Below are 23388 nucleotides of genomic sequence, written 5' to 3' on the forward strand. Positions count from 1 at the left end.
ATCAGCTTCTGTGATACCGAGGCCGCCACATTTTTGGGAGCTGTTCTTGTCGATTTCAGTACCTGCCTACCTGCTTGGATGACCGAGACTGGGTACTATTATATTTACTTCGCCACGCACAAGGGATCAATGGCTAAGCAAGGAGGAATGGCCAAATTCGGCTTTTTACGGAGAGCCCGCATCATGTACAACTTTTTTTGTGCTAAACCAAGCCGTACAGTCTGAAGCTAGGCGCCGAAAACTGGTGAGCGCATAGTCGAGTACAGGTAGGTAGTCTGCAGGAAAACCGGGCTGAGGGTAAAGGTCCGCTTCCCTCAGACATTGCCAAGACGCTCTGCTTTCAAGGCCAACTCACAGCCATGACCACTGGCGGCGACAATCAAATATGTGCCACAAAGGAGTTGAAAGAGTCATTACAATCATCGTCATCAGCGTAACCGGCCAGCCAAGATGCTACTCAAAAAACACCTGCCATACTAGTACAGTCTATACTTCTTGGTATCATAGCTTAGCGATAATGGCCTGAGCGTACTCCGTCGTGGTCGCCTTGCCACCCAGATCACCAGTCAGGTGCTTGCCCTCAGCCAGGGTATCAAATGCCGCCTTCTCGATGCGATCAGCATACTCGTTGAGGCCCATGTGCCTCAGCATCATCATGGAGCTGAGGAGAAGGGCAGTGGGGTTGGCAAGGTTCTTGCCAGCGATATCAGGAGCGGAACCATGGACGGCTTCGAAGATCGAGCACTCATCGCCGATGTTGCCCGAGGGGGTCAGACCCAGACCACCAATCAAGCCGGCGCACATATCGGACAAAATGTCGCCATACAGGTTGGGCATGACCAGCACCTTGTCATTGTAAGGAACAGGGTCGGTGACCATTTTAAGGCAGGTATTGTCGAGCAGCTCGGCATCGAACTCAATATCCGGGAACTCCTGGGCGACGCGGCGGCCGACATCGAGGAAAAGACCGTCACTCATCTTCATGATAGTGGCCTTGTGGACGACGCGGACCTTCTTGCGGCCAATGGCACGGGCGTGCTGGAAGGCGAACCGGAGGACGCGCTCGCTGGCTTCCCGGGTGATAAGCTTGATGCTCTGAACGACACCATCCACCACAACGTGCTCAATGCCCGAGTACTCGCCCTCGGTGTTCTCGCGGATTAGAACAGTGTCGACATTATCGTAGGGAGTCTTGCAACCGGCAACGGACCGGCAGGGACGGAGGTTGGCAAAGAGGTTGAAGGTACGGCGAAGAGTAAGGTTAAGAGAAACGTGGCCCTTGCCAATTGGGGTCTACGAGCAGTTAGAGGTGCTGAAAAGGGGCAACCGAAAATTTTAAACATACAGCCAGGGGGCCCTTCAGGGCAACCTTGTTCTTCTTGATGCTTTCGATAGCAGCATCGGGAATAGTGGTCTTACCGTCCTTCAAAACGGGGTCGACGTTGATGGGCTCCCAAACAATGGGAGTCTGTTTTGGTCAGTATTGTGTCGTTGTGATCTCCCAACGGCATTGGGTGGCACAGGATGAGCAGAAGCTACAAACCTTCGCGGCGGCAAAGATATCTTTGACGGCGGCGGAGATCTCGGGACCAATGCCATCACCCTCGATCAAGCTAACGGTGTAGCGGCCCTACAGAGATGTCTCAGTTGTACTGTTCCTTACGGCAGAATAAACACCTCGGGGCTATCCTGAGTGATTTTCATGGGTTGAAAATGACAGCTGAAGTGCCCTGGACGGTTGGTAATTTTGGCCTACCTGTGCATCCTTCTGGCCGGTGAACTTTGCGATGGAGTCCTGCGACGAGTAGAACCTGCTCTGTAACGTCTCAATGTCAGCACAGAGTCGCTCAAGACATAGGACACATTGGGTTGTGATGTCGCACCTGTAGGGACAGAGAGACGGCCGCGCGGGGAGCCGCACGGAAGCACTGGCGCTGCATAGGCGCAGCGATGGAGCGGAGGGCGAACATGGTGAACACTGGCGTCTAAAGTGAAGAGGGCCGTCAAATGGAAGGGGGTGCTGCACCGTAGGGAGATGCAAGGGTCCAGAGGACGTCGAGAGCAACCGCCAGGTCCAGTGAGGAAACGTCAAGTTTGATACTCGATGCTTTTTATGCGCAGATAAAAGTTAATCGATTTCACCTCCCACTGCTTGCCTTGGGAACCCACAGGAATGGCAGGATTTGGCAGCGGGACAACGGCTGGGACCGTGCACTGCAGGGATCTTGAACCGCGCGGCGACATGCCATTACGTCGATGAAAAGCCGACGGACTTGCATCTTATCTCCTCACCGCCTGATAAGTGCGGCAGAATCTTTGAAAAAAGGCAAGGGTTAGTATCCGGCGGGCGGTGAGCAGCACGATGACGCGGTGACCCACGCTCTCCTTTGGCTCTTCTCGGGCGTTCTTGAGACAGCGAGTGATGCGCGCCAAGCTGCCTAACGGGAGTCCCACCGAAACCCCACGCAACGTTTCCAACCCCCTCTTCTCTGGTGGGTGCAAATCTCCACCAGCTCGATCCACAGCCGGGCCGCCGGCAGCCCTACTCCCAACGTGCTGCATTGCGTAGCCGGAGACGCGACGGCGTACTCTGTAACCACCCCGAACCTTGCTCCAAGCTACTGGTGTCGCTATCAACACTACCCCCTCCGTTCCCAACATGGCGACGGACCTCGAGCGGACCGTTCTCGACTTCTACCAGATCTCCAACCTCAATCCCGTGCAATGGCCTACCGAGAAGGACAACGACAGCGATGTTTCCGACGACGACGAGGCAAAGAAGAAGGCCAACCGCCGCAAATCCCGGTACCAAGCTCTGGAGCGGGCTGTAAGCAACCGAAGCAGCCTCATTCCTGGCTCGGAGACCTCGGGGAGCGGGATGGGCAACCTCGTGCAGAGGGATGAGCCAGACCCCCTTGGCACTACCGACAGCGTAGTGCGAACATTGAAACTCCTTGGTGTTCCTGTACAGGAGGATCTCCGGCTGCGTGAGTTGGCCCTCGCCTCCAAGACAGCACAAACATGTGTCCAGGACATTCGTTGACAACAGTTCTGCCGATAGGGAACCGCTTTCTCCTCTCATCAACGACCTTTTCGCCGGCGCTCTTCCTGTCCCAGATGCATGCAAATGCCGATACTCAATCACTAATAAACGGACTGGAGGTACTCTCCAGGTCAATTGACCAGAAGTCAGCGTCTCTCAAGGTGCTAGTGGAGTCCAACTTTGAGCGTTTCGTCCGCGCGAAGGCTACTATCGACAATGTGTACAAGGAGATGAAATATCGCGGCGCCGAACCACCTGCTCCACGCCCCCGTGGCCATTCCCGCCAAGTTAGTAGAAGCAGCATTCGAGGAGGTAATGTCGCGGGACCTCTTGCCGGTCCCCTTTTACCTGCAGCAGACCCTCGCAAGAAAAATGCGCTGGTTAAAGAGAGCGAATATGGTGTTTTGGGTGTAAAAGCACCACTTCTTGAGGTGTCAGCAAAGGCAGAAGACGTTTGGGGACCTGCACTTGGGGGTAGGGAAAAGGAAGAGCACCTCAAGACAGTTGCTTCCTATCTCGATCAGTACAAAGAATACGTCGAACTCAGCTCAGCCATCGCGGACAGCATTAAGCGTAAGGATCACGAGAGCTTAGTTGAGGAATACACAAAGGCCCGTAAGTTTGCCGACGAAGCAAAGCGTCTGGCCGAGGAGCTCAACTCCTCACAGCCGACCGATGAGCAGCTATATCGCATCATTTTGGCAGCGCGAATGTGGCAGGATGTGGATGAGCAGATTCAAGCGTTAAAAAGAGACATTTGGCGGAGGCTTATTTCACCCCAGATCATGGTCGCAAGGACGGACGCAGCGGGCCAGCCACGGAGCGACCAGCACATGGAGCTCATTTCATTGCTCCTAGAGTTGGGCGTGGAGGATAACCCTATTTGGGTTTGGCTCTTGAGTCGCTATGACTATCTCAAGAGCAAAATCCAGTCGACCGGTGACAGGTCGAAAGTGGAAATTGAGGTTCTGCGCCGCCGTTTGGCGAATGCCGAAAAGCCAACTCCTCAAGCCATGGCATCTCATATGCGTATGCTTGGCAGGCAGTCGGTTGAATCATCCAGGTCCAAAAACTTAGATTCTCCAGATATAGTGGAGCTCTGGGAGATGAATGTGGCTTTTCTGAACAATATGCTCTCGCCACAAGGATTCTTGGGCGAGGTCCTGGACTTCTGGCAGACTGTCCAAGGCTTCATCGATGGCAAGACGCAAATGAACTTGCCAACAGGCTACCAGGGCGAGTCAGAAGCCCACCACCGCCTGTCCCAGCAAGGCGTGGCTCAACTCCAGAAAGGCATCACCGAGCTTGTCAGCTTGATTCGGGAGAGCGTTCTAGCCTTCTTTGCTGACCCTCCTCCCGAAGATATCTCGCTGCTGTACTCACCTATGCCGCCTCAGTCTCCAGGATCTCCGGGAATTAGCTCCTCTGGCGGACTGCTGACACCACGAGATCCTCGCTTCAACATTGATCCGAGTAACCCACCTCCCCCGTCGCCCAAGAGAGGCGAGGTGTGGGAGAAATTTGCATTTTGGCCCCCGTGGTCGAATTCGATCAGCGGAGCGCACTACCTTGCCACAATGCTTTCTATTGTCGGAACGGGGGCAGCTGACATGGCTTCCGTCTCACCAGTTGGCAACGGAGACGCTGCCGAAATTGAGCGCGTCAGAGCTCTAGTTGGTGTCGCGAGGGAGAGATGTGTGACTGCCCTCTGTGCAGCCTGGAATAGGGATGCCGAAAACATCAAGTATGTCGAGGATTGGAACCGGAGCCCTGATAGCAACGACGTGACGAAAATGCCGGCCAGTTTTGCCGCATTTGAAGGTGCATTGCTCACAGGGATGCAGAAGATCCTTTACATCTCTGAGGCAATGTCCAAGCCGGGTGCGGAAGATATTGTCCTCCCGCCGCCGACTAAACTGCTGCAGATGGTTCGCAGTCAATACGTCACAACCCTCTACAAGGCCCTGAGCGGCATGGTCGAGAATGCTGAGCGGTACCCCAAAAAGGCAGAAGATGAATGGACAGTTGAGGCCGAGACCTCCGTCCTCGTGCGCCCAAGTAATCCCCGGGTGTCGGCTTCTACAAGCACAGGAGGCACTCTGGACGCGAGCGATAGGGTAAGGTGTATCTCATGGTTGTCTAGGTTCGAAGCTAACAGCAAACCCGCAACAGAACGTTCGCATGCTTCTCACTCTTAGCAACCTCCAAGCCCTACGCTCAAACGTTGTGCCGACACTAAACACCCAGTTCGAAAACGCTTTCTCAGTCAAGCTCACCGACGAAACCAAGACCATCCGGGACGTCCTCGGCCAGATTGACGCCCGCCTCTTCCAGTCCTATACTCGACCCTCGATCGAGGCTCTCAAACGTATTATCCATGCCGGCATTACCTCTCCCGACTGGGTGCCTCCACCAGGGGGTCCCAAGCCGCATTCCGTCCGACCCTACGTGTATGAAGCCCTCCTTACACTCGTTTTGGTGCATACCCAAGTATCTACGACCGCCCCATCGCTCACGTCAGAGGTGCTCTCGTACCTCCTCGAGCAAGCATCACGCGAGCTGCTTGAGGCGTTCAAAACGCGCCCTAAGTACCACCTGGAAGCGTTGATGCAGGCGACGCTGGATGTCGAGTTCGTGGCGCAGACACTCAGCCACTATACAACGGATCGCGCATCGGAGCTGCAGAGCACCATCTACCAGGAGCTTGATGGACGCACTGACAACGACGCGCGCGCGCGGCTGCAAGCTGAGCTGCCCGAGATGCGCGCTGTGCTCAAACGGCTGAGGGAGGCTAGCAAGAGCGAGTTTGCCTGCTTCAGGAAGCCAAAGAAGCCCACTGGTACTGAGGGAGGGGTTCAAGGGACGGCGGGTAAGAGCCAATCAACCTATTGATCACAACAGCAACAGGAGCCATGAAAGCAACTATATGAGATGTGGGACTACAGGCTTTGGCTGTATGTACGAGCATTTACTGTGAATAAATCATCGACTTGGGTTGCTTCGTCAGAAGTAACCCCCTTTTCAGCATCGCCAGTATAAGTTTCCAATAATGTTGGTAATAATCAACTCGCATTAAGTTTTCGTGACAGGAGGTATCTCTAAGAGCTTGGCCAGGGTATTTTAGTCTAAGATGAGAACAACAACCAACTCCAATCGCTCTGCCCGTTCAGCCATCATATCTATCCGTCTCACATCCGAATGAACACTCAGAAGAAGACATTACTTTGTTTCTGGTAGAGGCAGGCTACGTCTGGGGAGAGGCTGTACGTCGATTCATTAACCAAGCCATCATCCCGATAGAGTAAGCCTCCACCACTCTTCGTGGTTTCATTCCCATGTCATCATCAGTTATAAAACCATTGCCGCTGGATCCCGAGACCAATTTTCAAGTCTCATCGCGACAAGTGAAAAAGGTATGACCGCTGTTCACCTGCTGCTCACCAACAGGATGTTACCTTTCTTCGATTTAGGAATCCGAAGGGGGGAGCAGGAGTGTAGAGCAAAAGAGAAGCTCGAACGACCTCGAATCCGTAGGGGAGAAAGTTGGGCGTTCCTTCTTTGCCTTGACATGGGCAACTAGAGAACATACCTGTTAGTTTCCGCTAACCAACAGATGCTCATGACACAACTTACAATCGAGGTTGATCGCCTCAAAATATCCCCTGATAATAGGGTTCTCCTCCTCAGTGACCAGCTTGCCGTCGACCTCGCGGCGCATAGTTCGCGGCAAGGCCTTTCTGATGCCGAGCAGCATGTGGAGCAGATCGGCGATGACATAGCCTTGCTGGGCAAAAGTAACAGGCTCTTTCTCCAGCGGCCAGAGGTCACGCAAGTTCTCCTGCTCCCAGGCTTTAAAGGCCCAGCTAGACTTCTCGACACAGTTGAGCAGGATAAGAACAGCAAAGTACATGTTGAAATCGATTTTCACCTTGCTGTCCTGCAGCACACGTTGCATACCAGTGAGCAGGATTTTGCTCGTGGCGGCAGCCTTCCTCTCGGCCGCCGCAGCAAGCTGAAGGCAAATGGTGTCGAAAAGATTCTTATCGGTATCCTCCTTGATGGTCTTCGCCGGTGTATCCTCAGCCCAGGTTTTGGCATTGATAGTCCACTGACGCTCCCGGTCCAAAATCTCAACCAAACCCCACAATTCAAGAGACTTCTTGAGCAGCTCATCATTGGTCTTACTGGCAATATCAACTGCGGTTTGAAGGGTGACACGGACAAAGTGTGACGGTTCCCGCACAATCAGCTCGGACAGGATCTCGCGCATGTAAGCCTCGACTCTGGCGGGCACATCTTGATTCTCGTTGTCCAGCATGACGATGGGGTAGTTGGTAGGCTTTTCGTCTGCCATAGAGGCATCGATCAGCTTCCCCTCGGCATCCCTGCCGGGATCGCGCTGAAGAACTTGCAGCTGCAGGCGGGGGGAGCATTCGGGAAAATGACAGGCCTCAATGAGGACACCGTGATTCCCTAGGCTCATAGCCTGCTTTAGGCTATTGACCCTGGCCTGGGCAAGAACAATCTGGACGCCTGCCGAATACAGGTCTAGCTGCTCCGAAAATTTGGTCCGAACACAGCCCGTACGCCACACCCGCGGAGACAGCACCTTCTTACAAGTCTCACAGGGAGACCCTTGAGAACATGTCTTGCGCAGTACGCGGCACCGGATGCAAGCGCCAATCTTGCGAACTTCCTGGACCTCTTTCCTCCGGATGGCATTAAATCGTGCCCGCGAATGACGCGCCTTCGCAGTGCCTTCAACGCGGAACATTCCCTTGCCAGCTGGGGCCGCCGGATGCATAGCACTGTTGTTCGTGATGGTTGCCTGGAAAGAATCCGTCGCATATGCCAGTTCTCCCCATGTCTGCGGAGCCCCTGGGCTAGGGACGGCGGGAGCCCCTGGGGTGGTTTGGAGCTCTTCCACGCCAGGGGCAGGGCCAGCGGGTGCCCCGGTCATGTCTGCAACTGGCAGACTGTTGTTACTGGCAGCTGCCGCCGCGGCAGCTGCAGCTGCAGCGGCTGCATTAGCAGTGGCAGTAGCAGCTTCGGCAGCGGCAGCAGCTTGTTCACCCAGTATCTCTGGATCAAGATAAGACGGATGTAACCGCGCGGTCGCGGCGGCTGCCATAGTGATATTTGCGGACTCGGTGTTCGCATCATTATCGGCGCGCAGAATTTCCTGAAGCCGCTCTTCCGGAGTAAGGCCTTGCTCCGTAGCTTCGGTCGAAGTAGACTCAACTACACGTCTGACAGTCAGCCAAATGTCACCTTGGAACTCCTTAATCCAGAAAAGACGCCAACTTGCCCTTGGCCGCCTTAGCAGAACCATTTTCGTGGCTCACAGAAGGGTTGTCCACAGTAAACTGCTCGTGGAGATCGAATCCCACACCAGGCTGTGAGGCGGATGGTGTAGATGTCTGGGGAACGGCGCCATTTGGTTGGCCGCGATCATCGTTCTTCTCGTTGAGGTCGATCTGTCGGGAGACTTCAGCGAGCACTCCCAGGGCAGTCCAGTCGCGCTGCATCATGGGAAGATCCATCGCCGAGCCATTGGCTTGGACGCGAGCCTGGACTTGCGCCTGAGCCTGAGCCTGAGCCTGGGCCTGGGCCTGGGCCTGGGCCTGGGTCTGCTGCTGGAAGCGCTGCGAGGCATGGCTCATGCCGGACATAGTCAGCAGGGCATTCACCCTCTCGGCCTCGCTGATGGCCGGGCATTTTTTGGTCAAATGGTTGGTCAGACTATCAAGACGTCCACGAGGGAAATGCTCTCCGCATCTGCGACAACAGGAAAGGTGAGACTGGGAATCAGTAACTCGTCGGTGTTGTCACCTCCAAAGAGGCGGTGGGTGGAAAGGCAGGCGAAAAAGAGCGGTGGCTCACGCTTTGCAAGTGTGGGGATAGCGATTGCTCTGGTCCTGTAGCTTCGGACCGCGCTCGAAGTATTGCAATATCAGGGCATTTGGCCGTCTCCCCATTGTTACCAGTTGATTGGCAGCTGCCTCATCGACGACTCAGTTGTGATGGTTATGGTCGGCGCTGGGGAGGGGTCTCGATGATGCGAAAATACTGCCGGTCTAAAAAAGTTGGCGGTCAGCGAATGGATGCTGTCATCACTGTAGGCGGACTAAAAAGGTGGGTCTTCAGACAACTGTGTCACGTGCTGACAACAGTCTGGTTATGACAAGTCGATCCATGCACAGTCAGCACCTGTCACATGAAGTTTTCTCAGGTCTGTGTGACACGGCAAGCCTTCCGTGCTAAGGCTTTCCTTCGTGGACTAGCCTAGGCAATCGTTGCTGTACATACAGGATTATGTGACTGATTCACCTTCAGCATCGACATCGTGCCCTTTCCCGTCTTAATCAGAGATCGATACACCTTTGGTACGGTATTAAAACGGTACCTGTAAATACAAAATGTATCTTACAGCACACTGTCAAAACAGGATTGTTGGATGGGCATTCTGTCAAGAGCCGCTAATCTAAATCAAGCTTCCCCTTTGGCTTGGCGCTGTTAGGTTCCATGCTTTAGGTTCCAACTGCCGGGTGCGTCCAAGTCCATCATCAAACCACAAGGCTGATCCTTGGGATCCGTCTGCGGGCTTTGGCTCATCGCCGGAATCACTGCATCACTCGTTCATCCCGTTTAATCTTCATACTGTGACTTGGCTAACTCCTGCTATTTGGGCCTTGTGATTCTCAGCCGATCACTACACAGACCATAAAAGCATTCGTCGCGCCTCAAAGCTGCCAGCCTTGAACCGACCAGCATTTCCCGTACCAGCGTTTACCTGCTCCGTACTTCTCTAACGTATTATTTATTGCCGCTTCTTATCCTCGAGGTTGCACTGCAGCATCTGGCGCGCAGCACCTAGCGTTAGAATTTTGACACTGGGCGAAATCAGGCACTGATGCGCTTGTCTTGAATCCGCATCCGACTACATACAGATCACCCCCTGCAGTGCCCTTACATCTACGTTGCCCGGCGCATCGCCATCGATCGCGAGACCCCCCCTCGATGAGCATAACACAAGACTCTTGACCCATGCGTGGCGCCACAGTACATGAAGCGATCCCGAATTCACGATGCTGCTCCTCCACCAAGTCGGCAGTGTCAAGATCGGAGAGGTAGTGCGTTACACTGTGACATATAAGCCTTCGGCGGACCACATTCTTCCCTCCCCTGAGTTTCTGTACCTACGCATCAAGAACACATGCTCCACTCCTTTACGCGCCGCCTTTGTCCACGGCCCCTACACCCTTTCGGTCGCTGCATACCCGGCACATTTCAAGCCTTTCGAGAAGTTCGAGAATCCCCGTCGCTATGGCGTACCAGAATTTGAGCCAATGCTCAAGGCAGGATCCGTCTGGAACTGCCACCTGGTAGTGCCCGACAACATCCGCCAAACTGCCGGTGAGGGGAGCAGTCAGCACGGCTATTTTGGTGGACGCCCGAACCGGGAGGGCGAAAGCGCGTCCTGGATCATCGAAGTCAGCTCTCAGGTCTTGTTTTCCACCTCGGCCGCAGTGCACTACGAAATATTGCTGGCCCGGGATGAGAAGTCCCTCAACATCGGCTCCGTAGTTTCCGTTATTGGAGGTCAGACCCATGTCCCGGAACCGGGGCGAGTCAGCGACTTTCAACGGGGCGCGGAGTCCCAAAAGGACCCTTCAGGCTTACAGAAAGGAGTCTTCTCCAAAGCAATTCATCTCAAGGTTGAGGATACTGCTGCCTTGTGGAATACCCCCCAACTGCCTGGCTGGGACGACGTGGGCTGGCTTCGCGCTAGGAGTGACGATCTCGTTGAGCCTCCTACTGAGGCAGCTACAGATAACAACCGGCCACACGCGAACCAACAGCACCGGAAACACAAGCCCAAAAAGGTTCATCTAGTCGTCCTCACCCATGGACTACACAGCAATCTCGGCAGCGATATGCTGTTTCTCAAAGAAAGCATCGATGCAGCAGTCAAGCAAGCAAAGATCGACGCCAAAGCACGGAGAGCCAGGGAAAGGGTTGTAAGGAGACGCGACTCTTCCCAGATTGAAGCCCCAGAGCGAGCTGCTGATGGCAGCAGTCACACCCTTGACGCTCGTGTTAATGACGGGGGCAGGGAGTCGAACATGGGAGAAGTTGATGAGAGTGACTCTGATGACGAGGAAGTCATAGTCCGTGGGTACTCGGGCAATGCCACAAGAACTGAGAAAGGCATCAAGTACTTGGGCAAGCGACTGGCAAAGTATTTGTTGGCAATGACGTATCCTGATCAGCCATGCTTGGTCACCCCGAAAGATGCGTCTGAGGCTATTGTCCACACTCTTAAAACGAGCGCTTTTAAGAAAGCCGGGGAAGATGGCCACAAGCAAGGCTCTTCTTTCCGATCTCATTCTTACGGGACCAACAGGACGTACAAGTTCACCAAAATCAGCTTCATAGGGCATTCCCTCGGAGGCCTCGTGCAGACGTACGCCATCGCATACATCCAAAAACACTCACCGAAGTTCTTTGATCTCATCCAGCCTGTCAACTTCATTGCCTTAGCCTCGCCCTTTTTGGGTCTTAATCACGAAAACCCTCTCTATGTGAAGTTTGCTTTGGATTTTGGCCTGGTTGGTCGAACAGGTCAGGACCTGGGACTCACTTGGAGGGCGCCAACTATTGCACGCAATGGATGGGGGGCTATTGTGAGCAGTTTGGGCGAACATGCACACAAGCGCATGTATGGAGAGCCACAACCTGAATCCAAACCTCTTCTTCGAATTTTACCTACCGGTCCAGCTCATAAGGCACTTAAGAAGTTCCGTAACCGAACAGTGTACTCAAATGTTGTCAACGACGGCATTGTGCCTCTCCGTACCAGCTGCCTGCTTTTCCTGGACTGGCAGGGACTCGGCCGTGTAGAGAAGGCTCGCCGAGAAGCTGGACTTGTCGAGACCGTTGTGGGCTTTGGATGGGCTGAGCTTACAGGAGCAACTGTAACAACACCGAGGCTTGCGCCGTGGAGGCCACCAGACGAAGAAGAAAACGGTGATGGAAACGATATGGACAAGAACGCCCAGGCAAAAATTGAAGATCTTCACGCAGTTCCTCAGCCCCCTAGTAATGCCACGCTGGAAGATGATAAGCAGAGCTTCAGGGCAGCGAGTGATTCCTATCCCGGATCTTCCTCAACAGCAAGCCTTACCAGCCCCTTAGCTGGGTTGTTGAATTTCCTCCGTGGCGACTCCCCAAAGCCGGCACAAGCATCATCTTATAAAGTGAGTAAAATCTACCAACGGGGTCAAATTGTGAAGCAGGGCAACATGTCCAGCGACCAATCTCTATTTGGCTCCCCATCGGCATCGAAGCGCACTGCTGGAACTCAGGCTGCTCAATGGACCGAGCCCGTGTCGGCTCCCCCTAAAACGACCATATTCGAGTCGGCCGGTGACTTGCTCAACCCAAAACTACCCTCAGTTGAGTTCCTTATTGATCCGGCCAAGCGTCCCCGCACCATCTTCCACGATCGCGTCTACCATCCGTCGGATATTCCTCCACCACCAACCAAAGCGCATCTTTCCACGACGAGCCAGTTGACATTACGTCTACGATCTGGTGTTTCTACCTCTCAAAAATCATCAAGCAAATCCACGTGTGCTTCCTCGCCTACCTCAACATCGAACAACCCTTCCTCCCCTTCTCAGCGAAGTCGAGCTTCTACCGCTGGGGACGGTTCAACCGTCCACACGACCCTCTCTTCCAACCCCGATACAGCCGATGTTACCACCGTTCCAAACTCGCCTGAAGATGGGGCCGCCATGAATGACGAGGACCAAGAAGTTGATCGTTCCCAGATGCGCGTTGAAGAAAAGATAGCCCGAGCTTACCACCGTGGCATGTCCTGGCGCAAGGTCCTCGTCAAGCTGGAACCCGACGCCCACAACAACATCTTTGTCCGTCGTATGTTTGTCAACGCATTTGGATGGCCGGTCATACAACATCTGGTGCAAGCGCATTTCAGCGATGCGGAAATCGCAAGAACAAGGGACGATGACTTGCCTGGGAGCGTGGACAGAGCCAGGGCTCCTGAAGAGCCAGCAGGGCTGAAGAAGAGCGGAGAAACAAAGGATGTCGAACTGGCTGGAATTGGTGCCGGAGTTGGTGTGGTCAGGGACAGCATTCAAGGGAATAGAGATGAGGTCGCAAAAAGACCTAGTGAAAAGGAGCCTCACCAAAAGCCGCCAGGTGTCGTGCTGACGGGCCAGGCACAACACTATTGTGATGGACATGCCCATGAGATTGTGTCGGGGTTGGGCATGTCTGAGCCTCCTGCATCATCGTCGTCCCTGTTAACCCCTTTGGTTACTCCCCGGACAGAACTGAGCGATAAGTTTGACTCAGTCACGTGGAGCGATCGGGATTGGTTGGATAGTGGCGAAGATTCTGATGATGACAGGAGCAGGAGGAGCAGCACAGGACACGCAAAGAAGGAATTGGGTGCTGATACCTCTCTCGGTGCAGACAGTGCAACAAAGGCAAAAGGAAAAGACAATGGCGAAATCTCTGGCCTTACAAACTCTCCTCAAGCTACCGGAGTGGAACAGAAAAGCTCAAGCCCAGTGATATGGAGCTGGACCGAGAAAATTGTAGGTAAGAGTGGTTTAAGCCACTCAAGGTCGTCGGGAGAGGGGAATTAGAAGTGTTCCGCGCATAAAGTAGAGCAGGTATGGTGTGTGGGTGTCTGGCGACAGTGGCAGATTGGTTGGCAAATAACGCAAGAGAGTTGAATGTTGGATAGAAAGACTAAAGTTAACAAGTAGTGATCACGGTATCTATTATTGATTCCGTTACCCCAAGGCGCTGAGGGCGTTGAACCTTAAAGATCCTGGAACGCATGGAAGTTTTCATTACTTCCGACCTTGTTGACGAGGAACAGCCATTCTCTGTCTCATGGAATGCCATGACGTTCCATGGGATAAACCCCTCACACCATTATTCTAGATGCGTACCTCCGTATCTATCAGCCTTTACCTACCGGACGCACCTTCACATTATTTGGAGAGACCCTGGAAGTTCTGGGATGCATTGCATGCTTCCTGACAGCAATACTTGCCACATTGATATTACTGACTTTATTCTCATTTAAGTCATCAGGGCATAAGTGGTTAAGAGGTAGATGTTGCCTGGACCTTACACACTCCTGAGCCAAGAACGGCTGTTGACGATATTACGGTTTGCTCGTGTCGAGAACTCCCTGGAGTACAGGGGTATGTACTGTCCAAGTATTGTAGTGCGGTGCCAAAGTGTTTTCCCCGGTTCAGGAACCCGCGTATGTTACATCAGAGATGAAAGAAACGTCAACACATTTGAATTTGTGAAATTCGGGAAAAAAAAGAGAATAGATCAGGGCTCAAATACGGAGAAGGGAAAGTTAAATCGTATGGCGTCCGATGATGTTTACGCTCTGAGATTTTGAGGTGTAATGGGCTGCCAAGTCCTTGTTTGACGGTGGTTTCTAAAAATGTACCCTGCACATCACAGTATTTGTGTTAAGATCCTGTAGTGGTAATAACTGGGCAGCCACTAGCAAGGTCTGGATACTCTGGCGGCGATTCAACGCAATGCATAGAGTGATGCAAGGGAAGAATACGCTTCGGAGCATCGAAGGGGACATTGTAATTCAATATAGCGGCATGTCCGCCGCATTTTTCTTTTGAAAACCAATTGAATTGATGATTGACGTGGAAAGTTTTCAGGGAGGAAGGCTGAGGGAGGTGTTGGTGAGATGTCGTCTTAACCACTGCCCAAAAATCCAATGGTGGCGGGCAGGCTCCAAGGGCCCTGTTAGACCCAGGAGCAGCCTACAGTTGACCGCTTGTTTAATTGTTACTGCGAAACTTGGACAGGGGTTCTGGTCAGCCTTATACTATAAGCCACAGTTTTCTTGCACAAGATCACCGAATTTGGGTCAAAAACTAGTTGGCATGATCAAGCAATGAATTATCTATCCATTGATACCACTTTTTTGTGCTGAAAACGGCTGCTTGGTGGTTGAGTCGCGAAGTCGTTGGGCAAACCTTGGTCCAGAAGTATTGTGGCTAACGAACACATTAAGAGAGTATCGTATATTCAGGCTCCCTTAGGGGATTCAAATTGCCCAAAGCAAGGGATCCTCTTTGGCTTGGCGTCGATCATCGTACTCGCAGATACCGGGGTGAGACCCCAGCTGCAAACTCCCTGTGTCTTGACCCAACCCGAGCTTTGAATATGAGATCCTGGCTGCATTGTCCAGATGTCCAAGTTCTTTTCAGCACCTAGATAAGGGGCTCTGTCTCTTTCAGACTCACCACCTTCGCTCGTTGAGACTGCTCCTGTCGTTGATTGCCACGGTCGCTCGCTGTTCCTCACCTGAGTCATTCCTTTGCTACTGACGATACTCGAAGAAGATGCTCGAACTCTCAACCTTTAACTCTTACAATCCCTCCTGTACAATAGACCCCTTCCTCAGCCATGTGGTGGGTTGGGTCAACAATGATCCCGCTGAACAATATGCCTCTTGCACGTCTTTGTACGGCTTTCCTGTTGTTTCCACGGAGACGCCGGAGGTCAACGTTGTCTTCGAAACAATCACTACTACCGTCTCGGACACGACTATCGTTGTTGAGCTTACGACGACCGAGACAACCGTGGCGGAAACGTCCACTTCTTATGAAACTCTGCTTCAAACCCTGACGGTTTATACAGCTACAGTCACCTCCACAGCTCCACATTCATATGTCACCACGGTGCCATGGAACGGCGGTGCTGTTGTGAAGAGAGGTGAGACTGTGCCTGAGCAGAGGCTGAAGAGGAAAAGACGGCGGGGTTGCCTTAGACCAACGCCAACTGCTTCCTCTCCGTTCACAGCTTCAGCCGGTAGTTCCCCCAGCTTGATTAACCTCACTTCGTCGTCCATCTCAGTGTCTCACGCTGGAACGGCTCCTTATTGGACCAACTCGACCTCCTCGACGTATCCCACTGGCACGCTCTCTCACTGGACCAATTCTGCTGCCAGCTCCATACCAACTTATGCCACTCAAAACGTGCCGTACTGGACTAATTCAACCTCCTCGACATATCCCACTGGCACGTTCTCACATTGGGCCACTTCTGCTACCAGCTCCATCCCAACCTATGTCACTCAAGAATCGCCGTACTGGACCAACTCAACCTTCTTGACGCATCCCGCTGGCACGTCCACCCAGTGGTCCCCTTCGGCGTCCAACTCCCTCTCAACTTCCATCGCTCGAAATACGCTATACTGGATCAATTCGACTTCTACAACCTCGTCTCCTCCGATCGGAACCGTTGCATACTGGACTGCGTCAGCTTCTTTCTCTGATTCAACCAGGTCTTCCTCCTATTCGACTGAGTATTCTTCTTCCTATCCTACCGAGTTTTCTTTCTCGTCCGACGTCCCAAAGACTTTTACTGAGTCCTTTCCGTTGTCAAATGCTTTCGAATCCTCATCCAAGGTACCTGCGACCACAGTCGCTTTGACAGATTCCCCTGAGTATTATTCTGCATGTTCGTGCATCAACGCCGTTGAAAGCACCTCCTGGGTCACTGCCCCTACCTTTACATCGACTTCTACAGTCTATGAGACTGTCTATACAACCGCTACCGCAACTTCGACTTCCGCTGTCACTGTGTTCGTCACCACTACAATTATCCAGCCGATGACAACAACATTGTCCATTGATGTCTATGCAGACACTCCTACCACAACGACGACTACCGTGTGGTCGACCATTTACTCGGCCAGCCCTACTCAGACTGCTGGCCTCACCGAAGTCGCTGAAGGGCAAATACGTTCAGCTGGACTACTCCCTTAATATCCTCACTTGGCGCCTCACGAAGTCCGCCGAGTTGGCATCATCCAGGAAGCTCATTGTTTCAACTGATGAGAGCACACAGCCACGCTTATTGGGCTCCAGTGAAAGCAAGCTGTGGGTGGACTCCGGCAACAGCATCCGCCAACTCTGCTGGGCATCTGATTCGAGCGCGTCCAAGAAGGGCTATCGTGCTGTTTCCTGCCGTGCTGACGCTTCGACGGGCGCCCTGTCGTGCAATGTGCCTAGTCTTGGATGGAAGCGCATGATGCAATGCAATGACTACGTTTATATGATTTCGAACTCGTATAAGGTGCCCTCTAATTGCAATGAGATTGAAGTTAAGATCAACCCTTGGTTTTCTTGAAGAGAAATGGAGGGTAGAATGATGATTATATGTTTGATCCGCTTCAAGGTCAAGAATGGACATGCCGTATTGCAGCTCTCTTTGACAGAAACTCATTACCACAAGTTTAAGATGTAGCCACTAACTTCTCGTTATGGCAAACTTGTCGGTTCTGCTTGTCTGATGGGCAGTTAATCAGTTCATAATAAGATATAGCAATTATAATAAATGAGTGAGTAATATGGAATTCAAGTACAGACCTGTTCCTGTCAAACCCTTCATTGTGGCTTTGATTCCGACAATTTCTTACTACCTACCATGTTCGTGTTCCCAGCCCTTGCATCGACATATAGTTAACTAGGTGCATATCTAGGCCAGGATATCGAAAGTAGTTAAGGGCCTTATGCCGGAAAGCTAGAAGCTGGGGTCCGGACGGGTCGTGGCCCTGCCTTATAGAAGGGTGCTCGGAACGCTATGGACGAAGCAAAGCCTGCATGTTTCTCTCCGATTAGGCAGTGACTATTGTGCCTCAGAGGACAATGTGCCATGATATCTTCTGATCTCTCCAATCAATAATGTTCAGAGCCAACTATGGCTCTAGCGCAGTTGGTTCACATACCCTCCATTTCGCCGCCCACCTTGCAAGGGCGTGTAGCTCATTTGGTAGAGCGCTCGCTTAGCATGGTTAGAACCCCGTCAAGTGTTCCGGGCTATGCGAGAGGTACTGGGTTCGATTCCCAGCTCGTCCATTTTGCCTCATGTTTTGTGCTGTACTTGGCATACTGAAGTGAGCCCGGTTGTGTTATTGATTTTCATCTTTTTTATTTGATTCCTTTCCTGAATGTATGCGTTGATTGCTGATCCGCGGGAGTGTGTCGACAGGGCTGGGGCTTGCAACTGACAAGCAGGTCACAGAATCTGGTTCCAATTGTCTAGCTACAACGTACAAGTTCGGATAAACAAACCCCAATACGAGATTGCCTTGGACCTATTTCTTTTTATTAAATCATGACTGTGTCAGCAGCTCGATAGTGGACAAGCAATGTTATATTTCAAAAGCAAACGCGAAGATTGAACAAAGCCGATCGCAGCGTAATTGCCCCGAAAACATCCGGTTATGGCCGACCACCGGCGGAAAGAGTGGGGCATCTGCAACAATGTGGGGGTGCGGACGGCTCAAAGGACACCGAACCGGACAAGGCGATCGGCGCCGATGCAATGGAAAGGACGGCGCAAAACCCGGTTAGGTACGTACTTGGAACCTTCACAAGCTTTCGAGAAGCATCCGATTCTCCATGTGGATAACCAAAAGGGCGGGTGAGTGATCCACTGCATAATCCATTGGTAGGCAGGCAGCAAGATACAACTTCGACTGCGCTCAGTGATGGCAAGAGTGCAATATGACGCAGATGGACAATTCCGTACAAATATCGGTTATGGAGGGCAGCATCCGTCATTCGACCTTCCCATGTCCCACGCTTGCCGCAGACCACCTACAGTACCCAGGCTCCAGAGTGGACTCTCCTCCCCAAGGTAGGTATGATTGTGCGGTTGTACGGCTGTATGTACCTACGTGCCATGCTGCTGTGCTCCCACACAATCCCACGCTGCCCGGGCCCCGGGTGCTTTGCAGGCTGTGGAGGTTGGGAAGGTCGGGACAACAAACTCTGAGATCCGTAGGTCGTGTGGGTGAGCAGCGTAGCCAGTGCATGGGATGAGTATGAGAGCAAAGACGGTGTATACGGTACGGATCCGTAAGTCTGCATAGGAGGTACGTATGAAGGCTGTGGCTTGACGTTGACCGCCAGTTGCTGACAGACGAGGATGAGGACGAGGACGCTGTGCTGGCGCTGTGCATCTTCAAGAACAGGGAGATTGGAAGTCGTCAAATCTGCGCCCCCGCCTTAGTTGTGTAAACACGTCGTCAGGCCACGAGCATGTCGGTTGGTTGCAGGCCGCAGTTAGGGCAACATTTGCTACAGCACCTTAGCTACTATGTACAGGGAGCCGTCCATATGTCGCGTTGTATCTACACTACGTGTAACCTGAGGAGTCACGGTTGTACCTCTTCAGCGCAGGTTGCCTGGGACTCCTCCATCTCCATCTTCAACTCTCAACCCCAATCCCCGACCAGCCAGACAGCAAAATCACAGATCGGCGGGCAAGCCCGCTGGAGATTGGAGAAGAAAAAAGTGGGACAGTGGGACAAATATGGTGGGGCCCGTCGGGAATGCGGGTCCCCTCCTTGATCAGCCAATGACGAGCGCGCCGCATACGGCGAAAATCTCCATCGCTCACCTCCTTGCATCCACCCCGCGCACTGTGTCCGTAAAACTATGCAAGGTGCCCTGGGGGAGAGAGGCTGCTTGTGCCATTCGACTCTCTTCTCCCGCTCTCCTTGCCCCAGTTCTCACTTTTGTCGTCGTTCTCCGACTCGCTTTACCTTCTCCCAGGTCCTACGTCTCGGTCGCGTCGCGGTCAGAGTTTGAGGGCTCCTGTTCAGGTCGCCAGGCGCCGGGGTCGAATCCCAGAGAAGAGAAGCGTTGCAACTGCGTAGGAGGGGCTGGCGTTCTGGTTGTTCTGGTCGTACTTCAGGTACCTTACCTTCCATTCATTCACCATTCACTGCCCCGCTGGGCAAGGTGTCTGATTCTGTCATTCCGAGCTCAAGATTGTCTGCCACTTCCACTGAAGTTCAAGTCTTGTTAGTAGGCTATCCCGTTTTGTCCTGTTTTGGTTTTTTCTCCCTGTCTTGACCTTGTCCCTAGCTTGTCCACTTGGCCCCTCACCATTGTCACCATCCCATTGAAGATGGTCATGGTTGCCCTTTTATCTCGCAGCATATGAGTGGCGTCACACTTCTTGACAGCAAGTGTCTTCAAGGGCAGCAGGCTAACGCGCCAGATCTCTTCTCCGCTTCAGCCTCACCAGTCTCCTTCCAAACCGGTCCTAGACAACTCCAGGCACCATGCATATCCGAGACATGCTGGCGGAAGCCGAGAGGACAGGCGAGCCGTCCTTCTCGTTTGAATACTTCCCGCCCAAGACCGCTCAGGGCGTCCAAAACCTCTACGATCGTATGGAGCGCATGTACAACTACGGCCCGAAATTCATCGACATCACCTGGGGTGCTGGTGGCCGCGTGGCCGAACTAACATGTGAAATGGTGGTGCAAGCACAGGCTTATCTGGGCCTCGAGACATGCATGCACCTGACCTGCACAGATATGGGCGTTGAGAGGATCAACGATGCCCTGCGGAAAGCCTACAAAGCCGGATGCACCAACATTCTCGCCCTTCGAGGTGACCCGCCGCGCGACAAAGAGAAGTGGGAGGCTGCCAAGGATGGCTTCCGTTACGCCAAAGATCTCGTCGCCCATATCCGCAAGGAGTACGGCGATCACTTCGATATTGGTGTTGCAGGCTATCCCGAAGGCTGTGATGACAACAAGGATGAGGATCTTCTGCTTGACCACTTGAAGGAGAAGGTAGATATGGGCGCTGGCTTCATTGTCACCCAGATGTTTTACGATGTCGACAACTTCCTGCGCTGGGTGAAGAAGGTCAGGGAACGCGGCATCAGCGTCCCCATCGTGCCGGGCATCATGCCTATTGCGACCTACGCCAGCTTCCTGCGCCGTGCGAACCACATGAAGTGCAAGATTCCCGAGGAGTGGATGGCGAAGCTCGAGCCAGTCAAGAACGACGATGTAGCCGTCCGTGAGATCGGGAAAACCCTTGTTGCCGACATGTGCCGCAAAATTCTGGATGCCGGCATTCGTCATCTACATTTCTACACCATGAACCTCGCCCAGGCAACCCGTATGGTTTTGGAGGAGTTAAATTGGCTGCCTTCTCCTGACAGGCCGCTGAAGCATGCTTTGCCTTGGAAGCAGTCTCTGGGCTTCGGTCGTCGCGGGGAGGATGTCCGGCCTATCTTCTGGCGTAATCGTAACAAGTCATACGTGGCCCGCACTCAGGACTGGGATGAGTTCCCTAACGGTCGCTGGGGTGATTCAAGGTCCCCGGCTTTTGGTGAGTTGGACGCCTACGGTGTCGGTTTGACCGGCAGCAATGAGCAGAATCGTGAGAGGTGGGGCGAGCCGAAGTGCATCAGGGACATTGCCAACCTCTTCATCCGGTACCTCAGAAAGGAAATTGACTACCTTCCTTGGAGCGAGGCGCCAGTGGCCGATGAGGCCGACCTCATCAAGGACGAGTTGATTGACCTGAACCGGAGAGGTCTGATCACTGTTAACTCACAGCCGGCCGTTAACGGTGCAAAGTCGAACCACCCTGTTCATGGATGGGGCCCTTCGAACGGTTACGTCTACCAGAAGGCCTACCTGGAGTTCTTTGTCTCTCCTGAGCTCTATCCAGAGATCAAGCGTCGCATAGAGAGCCACCCCGATCTCACTTATCACGCAGTGACAAAGTCAGGAAATCTCGAAACGAACGCCCAGTCTGATGGACCCAATGCCGTTACCTGGGGAGTTTTCCCCGGAAAGGAGATCGTCCAGCCTACCATTGTTGAGAGGATAAGCTTCCTTGCATGGAAAGACGAGGCGTACCATTTGGGTATGGAATGGGCCCGCTGCTATGATGCCGGTAGCCCCAGCCGCGTGCTCTTGGAGGAAATGATGAACACGTGGTGGCTGGTTAATATCGGTAAGCAGACATTCGGCTTTTTTCTTGAATATCTGAAATTCCATACTGACACTTTGCTAGTGAACAACGACTTCCATCAGGGCAATACTTTATTCGAGATCCTGAAGGGCCTCGAGGTCACTGATCTTGACAAAGTCCCAGAGACTCAGGCTAACGGGACCAATGGAGTCTCCAATGGCGTTAAGGCTTCGGAGACCTCAGTTTAAAGTTTGATTATCAAGCCTTACGTGAACGACATCGTTCATCCTGGAGAAAGGACGATGTGGTCTGTTTCACGTGGGACATTTCAACGACTTCAACACTTTTGCATGGCCAGATCGGATTTCAACCTCCCAACTTGCAATTTCAAACGCTACATTTAATTTGTCCATCTATCCATCCACGCTGCCTGGAGCACAACGGGGACCGGACCTCGGGTACGATGACATGGCTTCTTCGTCATGACGCAAACGTGAGGATTTTGAGCGCTGTTTTTGGTTTCAACATTTGCCAGTATGCATATGGAAGGGCGTTTTTTGGTCTTCATGAAGCAATTCAGGGAGTGAAGGAAAAGAAGACGAGCATTGAAAATGGGGGTCCAAAATCTGTATGAATTGGAGCATAAACATTTCCCTTTCAACAAAATGGGCGAGGTTCGGTCAAGGGTTTTTTCAACAAAAAACGGGAAACGGCGGGCGGGAGAGGACACACAGGGAGGGCTGGGTTGGATTTACATGGATGGATGGATGGATGGACGGATGAAGGCATTCACTCATCATCATGGGCGAGACATTCAACATCTTTAGGCGCGGGTAAACTCGGACAACCAAAAAAGAAGACTTGGGCTGGGCTTTTTTTTTTAAAAAAAAAGAAAATCTATAGGATTAGAGAAAGAGGCTTGGCATTTTTTAAGTAATGTGTGGAAAGGGGGGGATGGGGGAGTCGAGAGAGCCCGTTTGGCGTCATTTACTGGTCTGGGCGGTGGCAGCCGGCCGAGATATCTCAACGATACCCCAGGGGAAATGTGTTGATATGTGTATTCAAAACTTCATTCTGTACTCAGCCTTGCTTCGTCTAGGTAGCTACTGGACTCTCCTCTATTTCAGGAGAGGGGAATCGGCTTTCAATAGCGATGGTTGACTAACTGAAGTGTACACAATCCCTACTGTCCGTGAAGTTCCGTATTGTATTGCATACAACCGTAACACATAGTCAACGACAGGGCCTGTCTTAGGATACCCAAAGAAACCCCCTCTTCTTACTAATAACCCACTGATCAGGTTTGCTAGTTGGGTACTTGTCTCTCGTGGAGCTTTTGATGTACATGCATGACGAGTGTGGGCAGAAACTTTTAGACAAATATACATCAGTTCATTAAAGTGGGTTGCAATGCCCCTTATATTATTTATGAGCTTAACCGCCCAGACCCCGCCGCTCAGAGTATTTACATTTTGCCAATGTCATACGCCAATATCTACACAGTAGCCATGCGAGCGAGTT

At 52.6% G+C, this 23388-nt stretch overlaps 6 protein-coding genes and 1 non-coding gene across 7 annotated transcripts; 5 read left to right on the plus strand and 2 right to left on the minus strand.

Moving 5' to 3' along the window:
• Nucleotides 1-501: 501 nt before the first annotated feature.
• Nucleotides 502-1970, minus strand: CTHT_0033640 (uncharacterized protein; the record flags this gene model as incomplete). Its single annotated transcript, XM_006693739.1, has 5 exons — nt 502-1293; nt 1346-1468; nt 1544-1630; nt 1757-1816; nt 1884-1970. 5 exons carry the CDS (start codon nt 1968-1970, stop codon nt 502-504), a joined length of 1149 nt encoding a protein of 382 aa, XP_006693802.1.
• A 689-nt stretch (nt 1971-2659) lies between these two features.
• On the plus strand, nt 2660-5935 carry CTHT_0033650 (uncharacterized protein; the record flags this gene model as incomplete). Its single annotated transcript, XM_006693740.1, has 4 exons — nt 2660-2987; nt 3062-4072; nt 4136-5160; nt 5216-5935. 4 exons carry the CDS (start codon nt 2660-2662, stop codon nt 5933-5935), a joined length of 3084 nt encoding a protein of 1027 aa, XP_006693803.1.
• A 574-nt stretch (nt 5936-6509) lies between these two features.
• Nucleotides 6510-9021, minus strand: CTHT_0033660 (uncharacterized protein; the record flags this gene model as incomplete). The annotated part of the gene is made up of 4 exons (XM_006693741.1): nt 6510-6619; nt 6677-8284; nt 8373-8821; nt 8927-9021. The coding sequence occupies 4 exons, from the start codon at nt 9019-9021 to the stop codon at nt 6510-6512; spliced, it is 2262 nt and encodes a 753-aa protein (XP_006693804.1).
• Nucleotides 9022-10131: 1110 nt separating this feature from the next.
• On the plus strand, nt 10132-14186 carry CTHT_0033670 (uncharacterized protein; the record flags this gene model as incomplete). The annotated part of the gene is made up of 3 exons (XM_006693742.1): nt 10132-13540; nt 13630-13671; nt 14173-14186. 3 exons carry the CDS (start codon nt 10132-10134, stop codon nt 14184-14186), a joined length of 3465 nt encoding a protein of 1154 aa, XP_006693805.1.
• Nucleotides 14187-15471: 1285 nt separating this feature from the next.
• Nucleotides 15472-16899, plus strand: CTHT_0033680 (uncharacterized protein; the record flags this gene model as incomplete). Its single annotated transcript, XM_006693743.1, has 1 exon — nt 15472-16899. The coding sequence occupies one exon, from the start codon at nt 15472-15474 to the stop codon at nt 16897-16899; it is 1428 nt and encodes a 475-aa protein (XP_006693806.1).
• A 988-nt stretch (nt 16900-17887) lies between these two features.
• CTHT_0033690 lies at nt 17888-17991 on the plus strand. Its single transcript has 2 exons — nt 17888-17924; nt 17956-17991. It is a non-coding gene; the product is annotated as a tRNA-Ala (tRNA).
• Nucleotides 17992-20210: 2219 nt separating this feature from the next.
• Nucleotides 20211-22115, plus strand: CTHT_0033700 (methylenetetrahydrofolate reductase-like protein; the record flags this gene model as incomplete). The annotated part of the gene is made up of 2 exons (XM_006693744.1): nt 20211-21909; nt 21970-22115. 2 exons carry the CDS (start codon nt 20211-20213, stop codon nt 22113-22115), a joined length of 1845 nt encoding a protein of 614 aa, XP_006693807.1.
• Between the last annotated feature and the right edge of the window lie 1273 nt (nt 22116-23388).

Source organism: Thermochaetoides thermophila (assembly GCF_000221225.1).
Source record: "Thermochaetoides thermophila DSM 1495 unplaced genomic scaffold scf7180000011816, whole genome shotgun sequence".
In the NCBI taxonomy this organism is placed as follows: Eukaryota; Fungi; Ascomycota; class Sordariomycetes; order Sordariales; family Chaetomiaceae; genus Thermochaetoides; species Thermochaetoides thermophila.